At 40.5% G+C, this 16,105-nt stretch overlaps 1 protein-coding gene across 2 annotated transcripts in view; it reads right to left on the reverse strand.

The window, feature by feature from the left end:
* The window catches only part of LOC149799958 (lysosome-associated membrane glycoprotein 1-like), an 83,775-nt gene extending 78,238 nt beyond the window's left edge, over window positions 1-5,537 (reverse strand). For both annotated transcript variants that reach the window (XM_089959458.1, XM_089959457.1), the window contains exons 1-3: window positions 5,448-5,537; window positions 5,188-5,331; window positions 102-193 (exon numbers count right to left, since the gene is read on the reverse strand). In XM_089959458.1, coding sequence (XP_089815584.1) covers window positions 102-193; window positions 5,188-5,236 — 141 coding nt within the window. In that variant the 5' untranslated portion in view covers window positions 5,237-5,331; window positions 5,448-5,537. The remainder of the gene's footprint in view (window positions 1-101; window positions 194-5,187; window positions 5,332-5,447) is intronic.
* Between the last annotated feature and the right edge of the window lie 10,568 nt (window positions 5,538-16,105).

Consider the following 16,105-nt stretch of genomic DNA (forward strand, 5'->3'; position numbering starts at 1 on the left):
TGCAAGTGGACTACCATAAAATAGAAAGAAAAAAAAATCAATTTCAACATCACATTTGGTAATGAATTATATAAAACTTAGACATACACTGCAGTACTTACCACTTCTTTATCGTCTGAAAGGGTAAAGTTGACGTTCATCTGAGCCATAATGCAGGCATTATTATCTGGATATTTGAACTTCAACCCAAGGGCTGAAAGTACAACAATTTAAGTGAAGTACAAATCAATCAATCAAAAATAATCACTTTTATTTTGACAAAACACTTAACATATGTTACCACATAAGAACAAATAACTGTTTTTATGTTCAACAAGTTCAACATTATTACAATTTAAAAGTGGTTGATGATTTATTTATTCTCAGTACTCAAGCTAGAGAGAAAGGTGTACTTTATTTCCCTCCCTCAACTCCTTTCTTGTCCCTCCCACCTGCCCATCTACTTCTCCAGATCTCATGAACATGGCTATGAAACTTTTTATTCATTCCACTTATTTCTGTTTATTTCAGGCAGGATAAATACATGAATGAGCTTTTGCCCGTTTCCCCACACACTTCTGATCTGAAGAAAGTCTGAATATTATCATCTGTAGCAAGTCCTTTTATTGCCATTGTTAAAAGAGTGCCCTTTTGCAAAAGTTTCCCTTCCTACCCTTACCTATGGAATTAAAGTGTTTAACGTGTTTGTATGAGCTGTGGAATTTGTTCAAAAGTGAGTATAAATATCGAAGTGTGTAGAGTGAAAGCTGGCTCATTTTGTGTCTCATTCAAAGGAAAACAAAAGTATACCTTCTGTCTCTTAAGAAAAATGCTGTTAGTCTAACTTTAAGAATTATGTTGGCAAGGAGTCTTTTGCTTATTGTCTTGGGGTCAGTAGAGGTCAACCTGGAGCCCTGGAAGGGGAATTCAAGATGATCTACTTTCTTTGTGGGCGAATCTGGACAAGTTCATGTGACCTGTTCATCCTCTAAACCATATACTGATGACAAGGTTGGTAAAATCTTGAAAGATACACATCAGGAACTTAAATCTCTGAATGTTTATTATACAGAACTTTCTCTGAAAGTGCAGGCTATGGAAAGTGACCTACATGCAGATAATATGGAATTTTAGGGTACAAAATTCTTGTCTCATATTATTGTAACTCCTGAGAATAGATTAGATAATTTAGAATCAGTCATGGAAAAATAATTTATTGTTTCTTGGAAGTGAAAGTGCCCCATGTGAAAAGTGGGATGTTTCCAAATGCAAAAATTCACAATTTCCTTAAGGACTTTCTCCATTAGGCTGACTCGCATTCCACTGAGATAGAAAGAGCAGACAGGCTAAGTAACAACTGCGCCAGTGACAGCAAAACAAGTTCTACCAACCCAATCATCATAAAGTTCAGCAGGTACATGGACAATGACCATGTGCCAAAGCAGGCAATGGAAAATTCCAAGCACAACAATAGCTTCAGGGTATCAGAGATGAAAGGAAAGCGTTGCATAATTATATGACTTAATTTAGATGACACAGTGAGTATGCTTCCACAAAGTTTAGTAAACTAATCATTGGGCAAGATAATCAGGAGCACTGAGCAGGTGAAACCTAACTAAAACCTAATAAACCAACTCTCAAGGCAGAATTACAACGCTTTCTTATGCCCAAGCAACTCCTAAGGAAGTACAAGATATGATGATGAAAGAGATGACTCTTATGGGAATGCTACAGAAACTACAGAAGGGAATATCAGCGCAAGAGATATCCCTTTTTCATAAGAAAGAATTCAAAACTGCATAGGTCACATGCCAATGCCCATATGCTTTACAGAATATCCACTACACATGTTAACCTTTCATGGAATACAGCGAAGTATAAACACTAAAACTCTTCTCTTCATTATTGCAAGAAATATGACTTTATTGGTGTGTATGAAACTTGGTGAAAATCATTCAAGGAATTCTTTGAAGATTATGTATCATATAGATGTATTTGTAAAAAAAAAAGTGGGCAAAGGAAGAAATTTGGGAGGGGCAACCGTTTTTGTGTAAAAAATCTGTCTTATGAAAGATTTTGTAAAAATACTTTCTGATACTTTAGATGATTGTGTAATGGTAGTTGTGCTATTTAAGTCATCAACTCTGCATTAAAATAAAGATAAAATCTTGGTTTTTACACACATTCTCCAATATATAATAACATTAATGAAGATCACAAAGATCTCCCACCATCAAAAGTTGCAGTCCCTTCTTTCCTAGAGAATCAACACAGACATGAGTGCATCTATGTTTAGATGGAGAGGTTTACGTAATGTAATCACTCACTTTAATATAGCTTCATTACAACAGCCTGTTGACAGGATTGCAAATTTATGGTTTATTTCTCTACATACTTGTAGTAATTTTAGGCAATGGTTAAACAGTGTCTGATTTGCTGTCTTTTTCATATTTTCGCAAATACGTGTTAAGACAGAACACAGCTTAGACCTTAAAGCACATCTCGCGAATTCAACAACATAGGACTGTCCCATACGTTTCTGACCTACATAATTTGCATTTTAAATTTAAATCTTTAATAAAATAATACCTAGGCTCTGCTTTCAATGATTTGGATATTTTTCTGAATATATTTGCCCGATGATTAATGAAAACAGACAATCTAATAAACTGGTACATCCCAGACTTGGCCAAGTCCACAATTATTTCCCATTAGGCCTACTGGTTCACTTACAGTTTCAAACTAATTTTATGACGAAATAGTGTACAAGAGGCAGATAATGTATATCCAGATCCCCAGTTTGTACATTTTATCATCAAATGATATGCAGGAAATTGATAGTTGCTACCTTACTCGAAAAAGGGTTAATGGTCAGTTACCAAAACACATACTTGTGAATGGGCAAGAGTTTGTTTGTCAACGTAAATGATATCAAAACTAGGTATAGCTACTGATGTCTTGATGAATACATTTCGCTACAACACTAAAACTAACCACGCTAAGGCAAGGGGCATTTTAAAAAAAAGTATAGTCTGTCAATGTACCTCTTAAATAGCTCTTGTTCATCCATCAGTGATACTGAATTTTGTCAATCCAAGGACTTATTCCAAACACTAAGCTAGGCATCATACACTTTCTTATGCTTAGCTACTGTCCCATCCGAACTATCAATTCTAGCAGCTTCGACACTCTTCTGAATCTCGTTACAATCTTTTTAAGTTTGCCGTTTAACCCCAAAGAAGTCTGTCACCTCAGCAGAAGAGCCTGGGATGCTATCTCTGCACACTGCATTGAACGATGCTGGATAAAGGATCTTGGTCCAGCTCTTTCACCATCAACACACCATGACAGTGATGACTATGAACCTGAATTTACAGGATTCACTGAAGATGACGTACATTTAGCTGAAGCACTCAAAGAATATGAACACAGTCATCATGATTAGGGCTGTCAACGGGTTCCCAGGTAACCGACTGTAGTGAAAAACTCAGGCATTGGAAATTAATGACAAGTACCTGTTCACAAAAATAATTTGTCGACAGCACTATCAAAATATCATATACCATCAGCAGTACACTGGCCTGAGTTGCAGCTCCAGTCTATATTTAGGAGTAGGACCACCTGTTATATATCAGTGGCGCACTACTAAACGGCTGATGCACACTGGGCTGTGTGAACGGCTTCACAGTTCAAAACAATACTAATATGTAGACTACACGTGTTAACATATCACTTACTCATTAGTCAGCAAACGAACGACAAGCTGTGGCTGACTGTGACTGGAGGGAGGGTGGCAGGGACAACTAATCTACTGCTGCTGTATGCACAGCTTAATTACAGACTCCCATTGTCCCAATGCCATGAGGTCTAGCTTGCCCAATTAAACTGTTACATCGCATAACCAGTAGGCCAAGTGGTCCGCTAGCAAAAATGAATTAGCCACTCAGCCAGCACCACATGCGGCACTTCTATGGCAATAGCATGTGGCGCTTCTAATATGGCAATAGCAAACAGGGCTGCAGAGACTGCGTGGTCACGTGGTGTCCCTGGTACATACTGCATCGACGTCGATAATAACGGCAGCACAAGTAGTACTCCGGGCATTGCTTAATTCATGGGCGGGAAATAAAAATTATCAAAAGCCAGGGCTTTAGAAATTGATCGGAGAATTGCGGCCTTCATTGCACAAGATGGGCAGCTGATAAGTATTGTGGAAGGAGATGGTTTAAAAAGCCTAATTAATTTTCTAGAACCAGACTACGAAATCAAATCAAGAACAACGACAACTGCTTTGATAAAGAAACGGTATGATGAAGGCATTCAGAAACTGTTGGTGGAATTGGAAAAGGCTTATTATGTAGCATTTACAATGGATTTATGGACATTGTTGCAGAACATTGCCTATATTATGCGTGACTTCTCACTGGATAAATCCTGTGTGGGAACTGGAATCAGCCATTTTGCAGACTCTGGACCAAATGGGCACCAATAAAATTTATGAACTAGACATCATTAAAAAGTCTTTGATCGAAAATCCAATTCTAATATTTTCTTTCATTTCAGGATAACTAAATGGCGACTGTGGTGGACATATTGGACATCCAAATGGCACCATTTTCATTTAGAACCATCTAGGCATCAGAAGTCTTTTAGAAAAAATACCATGATGATATTGTGACAGGATTCTCAAGATCACAGCAGCAGCAGCAATAAGTATTTGCTTATGGAACGTAATTATGATATTGTGTTACACCTATATATAAAAACTGACTCCAAGTCATTTTATTAAAATGAAAATGACATGACATTCCATTTTACATCTAGGTCAGTCAAACCTTTGTGAACACATTCAGCTCAATTCTAACCGGAAGAAAGCAATGTCCGCGTGTACCGAGTCTTGCGTTTCAAAACGTTTGTCAAATTCGGATGGCATTTATTCGATAAACTACAGGGATAATACAATTTTTAAACTAAACACATAATGTGCGAACAGATTCATCCTTGTTGATTTCTTTACACAGGAAAATCATTCAAAATTAAATTTAATCGGCATTTAATCTCATGTGGTACAAATGAAGCTTATTGTGCCATAAGCAGAGAAATGTTTAATTTTCAACAAATATATATATATATATATATATTGATATTCATTTCTTTAAAAAAATTGACTTGTTATGCATAGTGTAATAATAAACTAAAACAGCTTACCATATGTCACAAAAAGACACGTTACTAAGGATCGTAATATTAGCCCCATGGTTCCTGGCTTCGAGGTAGGTGTCAACCAAGTTGGTTTCGTTTTGCTCCTTTACGTCGACAGCAATTCGGCTCAAGGGAACACTCAAAACTACTCTGTAAATATATTTAGCAAAGATTGTTTTGTATAAAGAAAGATGAAGTACGCTACTAAATAATTACAAACAAAGAATAAACTCCTACTTTTAAACAGGCGGAAATATTTAACTCACCAGCAAGCAATGGCGGTGGTTACTGACCTCACGATCATATGACTGTTTCAGGTCATGTGCGCCAATACGACAGAGTGGTTCTCGGAATACAAGAAACAGTTAACATATTATTAAATTTTATAACAAACTTACTAAACCAGGCTAATTTTTGGTGGTTGTACTAACGAATATCTTAACGAAACGAAATTAATAATGAACCGGCTAGGTAAATAGACCAGTTATTGTGGTAACATTACTTCTGTTCTGCCATTTGTGTTTGTTTTCTCAATCGCCTATGATTTATGTTGGCATAATCATTGTAAAGAAATCATAACTATTTTATATAAAAAAACACAAGGCATAACCATTTCATTTTGTTGGGCAAATAGGACTTTCTTTTGAACCAGGGTATTTTATTCTCGTTTGCCTCAATAGAATTTATTGTTTTAACTAATATAACGATTATGATTAGCTGGGGAGGGAATTGGTTCGTTGGAAATCAGAGAAATAATTTTGTTTTTTGCATTTAGGGACGCAATGTTTGTTTTAAAAACAAAACTCATAGATCCTAACCCACAGATGGAGTACGCTCTATGATTTAGGAGAGATAACTAAACTCCGTCGAATTTATCTTGAATTTGCGAATGCCCCCCCCCCTCCTTTTTTTCCGACACGAGAATCATAGAAACAAAATTAAATGCTTGGTCACTACTTTGAGCGATGTCTGATAAATAATGTTAGCACCTCTGCCAAATGGCGCTTTACAATGCAATTTTGGATACTATCCCAATACTGACCAGTTAACACGTATGTATGTTAGGAGTCTAACAAATTAAATTCGAAATCTTAGCCCCTTAACTCTATTGTAATGACTTTCTAAGGTCAATCTAATATGTCTTGAGTGTAATTTTAACTAAGAGAAATTCTTCTAACATTTTTTATCGTGTTTTAATGCAAAACGTAAATTTGCTCAGGTTGACCAGATCACTTCTGCTACTAGATCTTGATTTGTGGAGGTGACTAATTCTTTCAGCATTTGTCAAATAATTTATTTTTAGGTAAGTAAATCTTGCATGTAGTCCACCAGTCCGATAAATCAAACACCCACACCACCCCACCCACCCCACACACACACAACCTATGTTGATACTGACTGACGATATGTGGATCTGATGTCACCAGTTCATTAAAATGTGCAATTCTGGTACATACAAATCTTTCTGGAACAGACCTGAATACACTTTAGACATTTACCGGTATACCTAGCGCGAAATTCAAAATGGCCACAGGAAAGAGGGTTGTGCTATTCAACGTGGATGTACAAGTCACTCCACACGGGATTTGCTCCGTAAATATAAAGTACATGCCACTAAAAGAACCCTTCAGCCGAATGAAGCTCCACGGTCGCGAGAAATACCGGTAAGTGTATAAAATGTACACCGATGTATGCAGACAAGACTGGCTGCCGATTTGTGCAGATTTTAATGAATAGGCGATATCAATCCATAAATCGCCAGTCAATATCATTATGGGTGATGGGCTGATTTATCGGCAGTGTAGTCCTCAATCCGATACTGCCTAAATGGAAGTGACTGGTTTTGAAAACCACCGGAACGTATGAAATTTGGGTCTGTCCTAATAATTATGTTCGCAGTTAATAGACTTGACCCATTACGTAATGTTGGCTGAAGTAACCACCTGCGTTGGAGCTTAAAATCAGCGCGCTCTGCGTTATCGCGGATACGATCGGGATGACTGTTGCTTTGCCTTGCACTATGATGTTGGAGAGACTGTTTTGTTTTTTGGGGGTGGGGGTGGGGATGATGCGCCATACTTAGCAGTTAGACACTTTGCTAAGTTATGCTTAGCTGCGTAGGGAGAGTTTTCTGCTTTTGTTTTTGGTCCCCTGCACCCCGTTCACCCAGCTCAGTCCCACCTGCTTTGATGCTGGATCCTGAGTACGACATCAGGATGCGTCACCAAGTCGTATTTCTGTGAAATGTTATCGATGAATAAACTGACGCTCTTGTCTTCCGTGACACTGATTACGCGGGAACAATCGTTAAAGGTGATCCCATACTACAGTATTTCGGCAAGAGCTGAAAGTATGGCATAAGCAACTCAAGAAGTTCGATGTACAATGTCATGTACCGTCTGTTCTCGTAGGCGGCGGCCATAGCATTGTCTTCAACCACGGTATCATCGCTGTTTCTCCCTCAGCATCAGTCGGATACGATGGGCAACTTCAGGCCAAATCACTTTGTCATCAGGATATCTCCACTACTCATGGCTTTCCAACGAGGAGGAGGACCACATGAATGGAATTGGATTATTCTTGAACAAGAAAGCAAAACGTTTGATGTAGTGGGAACCAGTCACCGAAAGGATTCTAACATCCCGCCTCCAGTCAAAATCCCTAAAGATAACTACTGTGCAGTGCCATGCTCCAACGAACCTTGCAAACCAGGAAGTTAAGGAGGATTTTTATAAGCAACAACAAAGCATGTGTGACAGAGAATCAAAGAGCGAAGTCGCACCTGTGTTCGGTGACATGAATGAAAAAGCAGACAGCGACAACATCGGACAGGAATTTATTATGGGTAAAGGGAGCCTAAGATACATGAATGACAACATTGAGCTGTTTGCTGACTTTTGTGGGCTGAACGAATTATCATTGGTGGAACACGTTTTCCCAATCTTATGATCCACAATGTTACATGGAAATCCCCGGATTGAGCAACAAAGAATCAGAGCGACCACTATCTGTCGCAGATGATTGAGGACTCTGATGGATGTGAGAGCCTGTATAGGAGCAGCTGTTGGCTCAGATCTTGCCTTAGCTGAGGCAAAGCTAACGACAAGAATCGGGAGCATAAAGAAAACAGAATCCGGAAAACTCACCATATTACACTTCCATGCTCACGACTGTTGAGAAACAGAGAGTTCACCATTCCCTCTCCAATAGATTCCAGGCTCTTGCTAACCAAGCTGATGCCGCGTAGAAAAGAAGAGGGAACAAGATAGAGTCATATTCGCGTCAACGTGTGAACAGATGCTGAGAATCAAAAGACAGGAACTCAAAAGCTGGCTGTCAAAAGATACAATCCAGAAGACTGAAAACAGGCGAGAAATCTAGCAGAGACTTACACAGGCACAGAAACACGGCTTTTTCAAGAGGAATACAATGCAAAAATAAGAAGTCGAGAAAAACGCGTAAATATAAACGGGAGATTGACACTTTTCACAAATTCAGAGAAAGCTAAGAAAATACGCGAAATGAAGACCGTATACAACATTACACGTTAACTATCAGGAAGGAACACCAACACAAGCAGGCCCGTAAGTAGTAAGGTGGGACGGTCTAGGGACTAGGGGAGTTCCATGTTAAAAAGGTAATATCCACTCCGGGGACTACGTAAATTTAACATGGGAAGCAATATCCACTCTGGGGACTATATAAATTTAACATGGGAAAAAAAGGTATCCACTCTGGGGACAAGGGAATTTAACATGGGAGAAAGGAAATATCCATTCTAGGGACAAAGGCAATTGAACAATGGGAGAAAAAAATATCCATTCTAGGGACAAAGGCAATTGAAACATGGGATTTTAAAAAATTAAAAAAATTTAAAAAAAATAAAAAAGGGGTAGGCAATGGAAAGTCAATCTCTTTTCGAGAAATGTGGGTGTCCCTGAAAAGGGCCTTTGGCTTTCTTCTTCTAATTTCTTATATTTCTCCACCAACTTCTTATTTTCTGTCCTACACTCTTTCTCTTCTTTTCTTTATTTTCTTCCTTTTTTTTCTCTTCTTTCTTCTTCTCAACCTCTTCTTTCTTCCTCTTCTCATTTTCTTCTTCTTTTTCAATTTTTTCATTCCATTCTCTTATCCTTATCCTTTCTTCTTCATCCTCCTTCTCCTCCTTTATTTCTTTCATCACAACACTTATCATTTCCTTTACTTTTCTTAAGTTGTTAATCTCCATCTTCACTCGATGTGGGCTATAAGAATAGTGATCCTCGTTTAACCTCACTAACATTTGCTCCATCATACCCAAATTGTCCAGGACGTCTTGCAATGTCTTCATTTTATCAAGCTGGTTCGAAGCCATCTTCTTTTTTAATTCTTTGTAGAATGGTTTGAACGACGAATACTGTCGGCTCTTATAGTGAAAGCGCGAACGTGATGGAAAACATCCCCCTAAGACATAAAATTGATATTACCTAGATCATGACCAAACAACGCGCGGACGTGAAGGAAAACATCCCCTACGTTTCTCATTTCATATGATCTACTATCCACATACGTGAGGCAGCAATAAACTGACCAAAATCTACCATTCACACAAACCAAGCATCAAAATCAAATCCTATTCAAACCCCGAATCTACTATCCACACACGCAAAGCATTAAAATGAATCCCTAATCTACTATTCACACTAACCTATGCTAGCCCTTATTAACACACAATCATATACATTAACTTATACACTCACACTATGAAAAAGAGTGAGTGTTTATATTTACACTACTCTACCTACACATATTGGCAAATCGATTGTTATTTCTTTTCTAGAGTATTGGGTAGCCCTGAACAGGGCTGGGGGTTTTTTTTGTTTGCTATGGCAATCTTTTAGTTTCTAAGAATGCGTCGTCCTCTGAGGATAGACTTTCTGACGATAGGTCTGCTTCTTCGGAAAGAGAAGAAGAACTCTTTGGTGTCGATACGACAATCGACAAAGCCTCTCTCAGGTTCAGGTTCCTGCTGTTGCTGCTGTCTCTGAAGTCTGTACTTCTCTGTCCATTCTTCTTTCTCCCTGTTCACTTCTTCTCTGAAGAGCTCTTCTATCAGGTCTTCAGTGACTTTTAACATTCTCACATTCTCTATCTCTTCTGGCTTCGGTATCAGACTGTGTCTGACCCTATGCAAATTCACGTAGGCTTCGTTTAGCTTAGCTAGTTTGGAGCACATCTTCGTAGGAGGATGAGTCGACAATGGATGGTTAGACTGGAAACTGCCCGGGTTCTTAAAGTCAAAGCGCGGACGTGAAGGAAAATATCCCTCTACGGCTTTCGAGCCGCAACGTTCAATGAGTGTCATGAGAGGGATAGAGAGAAGTCAAAGAGCATGAATCAACATTCTTATAGCCAAACAAACCACAAAGGCATTTTTTTCAAAACTCAACATTTTTTATTCAAAATCAATTAACACTAACCAACAACTATAACATTTTTAACAATAATCCAACAATATAACATCAAACATTTTTTTTTTCAAATCACAAACATTTTTCAATTCACACTCTACTTTAAACAGGGCTGACAACGTTGTGAATGAAATTGTGATTTCCATTGTTGGAAGTCATTAGGCCATTGATGGACACTACGTTTCCTAGCTTGAGACAAAAGATAAGCATACTGGTCACAAAACCATCGATCTACTTTCACATTGTTTCTAGAAGAAGAACGAGGATCAAAATGAGTCACTAAATGTTCTAAGGAATAGCCCAGGCTGCGATGATGCAGAAAATACACACAGTACTGTCCACACACCAAGGAATCTATGCCTTGTAATTTCACATTATTGAATCGGGTGGTCTGAGCATTTCTTCTCATAAAGTCAATGATATCGTCTTCCAAAGGTGGCAATCCGTACGAATCGAAATATTCCACACATCCTTCTTGAGGAAAGTAAACGGCTACCCAGTGGGTTTCTGGGAGATGACTGTCGTCCGTGTTGATGACATAAGCTAGATGGTCTTGAGGTTTGCGATGAGGGAGTTCATCTTTAGCACAGACGACAGGATTCCAAGAAGCCGTATACGAACTGTGGTTCAAAAGGTAATAAAGTTCCCAGGTATCCATGTTTTTTCTTCTTCACAGGTAATAATAAGTCATCAATTCGATCCTGACTTTTTGCTTGAAAATGTCTGACAAATAACCGTTTCTTCGTTTCGTCTCCTCACTCTGATTCAGGAGAGCTTCGATACGATGGATCTCTTGAGTGGTTAATGGTGGACAAGAATGTTCACGCAAGTCTTTATACCACTGATGCAACACGACTTCGTCCGAGATGAGACTCCAAGCTTCGTCCAGATACTCGTCCAATCTTTCTTCTTGACGCAGCATCAGGCATTTATCGTGTTGAATTTGACTGGGATGATCGTTTTGACATCCATAGCAATTTTTCTTGATCAATTCCGTCATTTTTTCGACCAAGTGTTTGGCAAAACAGGAGACTAAATGGGCTTCTTGTTCTGGCCACCGGGACTTCATCATGATAACTTCTTCTTTTTCCACGGTCTCCTCACATTCCATCTCCAAAGTTTCTCCACTAGGTAAAGAGGGATAACAGTCTTCCATGGCTTCTAATAGTCTAGAATGACTTCTCTCAAACTGTTGATTTCTATGGTATTATCGAATTCGGCATGCAGGAGGACGTTCACCGTCTCTGCTAGATTTGCAAACTGCAGTTCCACACGAATCTGGCCAGATTTTATAGGGTGGAAATGTCCCTCGTCGCTGCCTTGGTCTCGAGTGAAATCAAAAGCCCACAAGGCATAACCTCCTGCATAATCCTCGTACGTAATGCCGTGACTGGTGTTGGTTCCTAACTGTCCGGTGGCTTCGTACAGGGACAAGTACGATCTCAAGTAATTCTTGTTGGCAAAGTCAGGTTCGAAAGGTCGGGTACACAAGGTCTTGCCATTGCGACTGACTTCGATCTTGGACACGCCAAAGTGTTGAAAGTAGAAAGGATTTTTATTGGTAGCTCCGTTGAAGGCTTCATTCTCGACGATACCAACGATTAAACGTTTGGGTAGTTGTCCTTGGAACAGATGATCTTCGATCATGGATCGTTGCCCCTTGGGAATAGTGAAAGTTTTCACTTCCACGCGTCGGATCGGATACTTGGCGGTCGTTCTGCTCAACGTCTGACTGATGTCGTTTCCCACTTTAGGTAACACTTCCACGCGTCGTATGTAGAGTCTAGCTTCTTGGATTTTGGTTTTGTAATCGTCAGCACCAGCCATTAAATGGAAAGCGGTACTGCTACGATTCAGTCTCAGGCGAACATCCACTCCGTTCAGCAAATACGTTTCTTGCAACCACATGTCCAAATGCAAACGATCCATCAGTTCTAAACTGTTTCCGTCCTTGATTCTGTTTCTTCGTTCTGCAAATCCCTCATTGTATTCTTTCTTTTTATCAGTTGTATCAGTTTCCAATAATTCAAACTGGCCTGCTTCGTCAGCTTCCCATACCACGCAGGCATTGAGATGAGTGTTCTTGGCGTCTATTCCGTACGTCAAGAGATTTTCCAGGTAGGCACGATAAGGGTAAGTATCCATGCTGCTATTGACTAGTTTGTTATTCAAGTACAAGTCCACTCCACTAAACAAGGAATGCATGAAATTGTTGACGGGAGCTACTGCTTCAGTGTCTATATCACCTCCTGTCTTATCTAGAACTTTGACTTTCAGCTACAAGTAACTGCTATTCAGATCGATGTAATCTTCGGGCTGTCCTTTGATTTCAAACGCGATGGGAGCGGAATCTGTCAATGAGGAGACGGGATGAAATTCCACCCATTGGGATTCTTGCATGGTCATCATGGTGGGGGGCATGGCAAACAGATCCAGTTCTGACTTGGAACAAGCGCAAGACTCTCGGTGCATCATTTTGTTCTTTCTCAATAATCGAAAACGTCTAAGTCTCGAACGGTTCTTCTTTTCTTTGTCTTTCTAGCTTTAGACGTGTGAAGTCTGGTGAAAGGGTGTTTTCTTCGTCGTCTCTTTCTGCCTTGTCCTTGCTGAATGCCTGACTCGGTAGCGTGCAGGGCATTTATAGGTGTGTCTCGTCGGCCCAAAAGGTCTTTGCCTGTTTGCAGCAAGACATTTTTGCCTGCCCTCATGAAGGCTTCTTTAGGATTTTATTTGTCGATGATGACATTTTGGAGAAATTCTTTCCCTTGCGTCACTGCCGCATCTTTCACGGCGTGCAATCCGCGTGTCACCATCGGTTTCAACACCGGGGCACCGAACGAAAGGCCGATTTTAACATATCTCCTAAACCGTGTCCTCGCTGTCGAGCAACCCCTCGGTACACTGGATACATGACTTACGAGTCGTGAGAGAACCGTTTTCGAAAATGGAGTTTCACCGTGACTTTTCCTTTGGTGAATGGAATATTTTGTTGCAGATCTCCTTTTATAGCAATGTCGACCGTGTCCAAATACGACTTACTGACGGGCAGATAATGAGGATGTACAAATTCGCGGTGGACGTGATAGGTGTTTCCACCTTCCTGGTCACTGGTCGTGGCACTATCCACTTTGAAAGGAATGACACGCAGTAACGGCACAGAGGTGTGTCCCACCACGTTGTACTCCACCACATCGGAATACACAAAGATCAAATTCAGTCCTTGGCTCAGTTCTACAGGGAATCGAAAAAACTTGTAAAATTCAGTATTGCTGTTGATCTTCGGTTTAAAATTTGGAGCCATTTTTGTGTCTCCACCTAAAATATCAAACAAGTCACGATTAAAACTGATGGACAACGTTTGGGCATCCTGAAATTTCATCAGTAAGCGACGAGCCACTTTATGGTACTCCAGGGTGACACTTTTTTTTATTCTGTTCAGGGCTTTGCCAAAGGCTAACTCGAACCTGGAAGCCTTGGTGTCCACCAAATGTTGGCCACTAAAATAAAACCCTGACGGAATTTTCAAGGTGTAGATACTGAAGAGTGGATTGTTGGCTGGTTTTACGTCGCCTGAAAACCCGATTTCATTCATGGTTTCTTGCAATTGTTGGTTCAGGATTTCGACCTCAAAAGTGTTTTGCTTTTCAGTGATGTTTTGGATTTGTGTAGGGTGAATCATTTCTACCAAAGCCACTTCCCAATGGGCTTCGTGATCTAATGGGATGGCCTGAGGTAATTTGGCCGTGTAACAGCACAACGTGTTGTGGGGAAACACCTCCATGGAACTGTCACTGGGTAAGGTTAAGTAAAATTGGTTTTGGTGACTCATAATTCCAGAGTTCTGTGGCTGTCCGAGGGGTTACTGGACGTCAGAGGCGTGTTTCCGCCTAAAATGGGGTTCTGGTTGTGGTTGGAGTGGTGACTGGCACTGGCACTGGACACAAGGTTCCCGTGGTTCCCGTTCGAGGAGAATTTCAGGGAGGGATTGGGAAGCAGGTAACCGATGCAACTGCTCAGTAAAATGGTCCACAATTTTTTGTCTCCTTGTTGAAAACTCAAATTGGCGATGGCTGCCCCGATGACACAATACACCACGAAGATTTGGCAGAAAAAGACGATTTGCGTTTTAGGCACACGTTCTCCACACCACACCCACAAGGGTTGTTTTTGTAAATCTTGCAGATAAGAACTAGGTGAAGGAGTGGTCGACGTAGCTGCGTCTGTGTGAAAGGGCATGATGGTCACTTCTTTTTATAGTCGATGACTTGCGAAGCGTCGATCCAAGAATCAAAACTGGGTGGATATCCTTTCCAACGTACTTTGACTTCTTTGACACGTCGTTTGCCCACTTTACGGGTTCTGCGTTCGAGAATGCTTTCGATGTCGTACACGTCGTCTTCTTTTTTGGTGACACGTTGTAACTCGGGCAAATAAAACTTCCTTTGAGCACTTCTCCGTTTATGTCTTCCAATTTATAGACGGCAGGATGACGGCCATGCACTCGTCCAGTGACACGAAACAATTCGGTCGTCCAGTTAGGTAAGTAACCTTTGTCGAAAGTGCGTCTGGTTTTGCCAATGCGCACCCAATCTCCTACGGTCAACTCTCCACTTTTCTTGGGGACAGCCCTTGTCGGGGACGTACCAAACAGGCGCTCAAACACCAACACTTCGTTCTCGGGAGTCACTTCTTGTGGGGCACGTCCGATGCTTCGATGGTAAGATTGGTTGTACGCTTGCACTAGGTGCGGTAAGATGTCAATGTACTTCAGAGTGTGGTGATGCGTAAAATATTTCCACATGCGTTCTTTCAAAGTGCGTTGAAAACGTTCCACGATGCTGGCTTTGGTTTCGGGATTCTCGGTGGTAAAAAAATGAATGTCAAGTTTCTTTAATTCTTTTTGGAAAGCTTGGTTCAGAAATTCGGTACCTTTGTCCGTTTGCCATCGAAGAGGGTGGCGACCACTTTGTTTCAACACCCGTTGCAGGGCTCGCACTAACTAGCTGCTCGATTTGGAAGTCAAGGGCACGATACAATTTTTGAACTCCTGCGTAACCTGCAGGATGGGAGGGATCGTAGAAAATGCTGGCTAACACTTTTTTCATTTTTTTTTTGTGTTTGTGTGTTAATAAGACACCCACTCTTGGAGGATGCTACTCTTTTTCTCTTGGGGTATTTTCTTGGATTGCAATGCTTTGCATGTGCGACCGGCAATAGGTGTCGAAGAGGAGGATGTGTGAACAGGGGATATCGGTTCGTGTTTCACTTCTGTCTTCACTTTCTTTTTCTCTTGTGATGAAGAATGGGTGGCCATCATCTTTTTAATCCATCCAATTCTGGAGGTAGGTGGTGTTGTTAACTTGCGTACTTTTTCTGGTGGAGTTTGAAACCCTTCTTCTTCTTCTTCCCCTTTTTCTGTCATGGTCACTGGTAGTGGTGGTACTGGTACTGGTACTGGTGACGGTGCTGGACTT

This window comes from Sinohyriopsis cumingii, chromosome 5 (genome assembly GCF_028554795.1).
Source record: "Sinohyriopsis cumingii isolate HCF-2022 chromosome 5, ASM2855479v2, whole genome shotgun sequence".
Classification (NCBI taxonomy): domain Eukaryota; kingdom Metazoa; phylum Mollusca; class Bivalvia; order Unionida; family Unionidae; genus Sinohyriopsis; species Sinohyriopsis cumingii.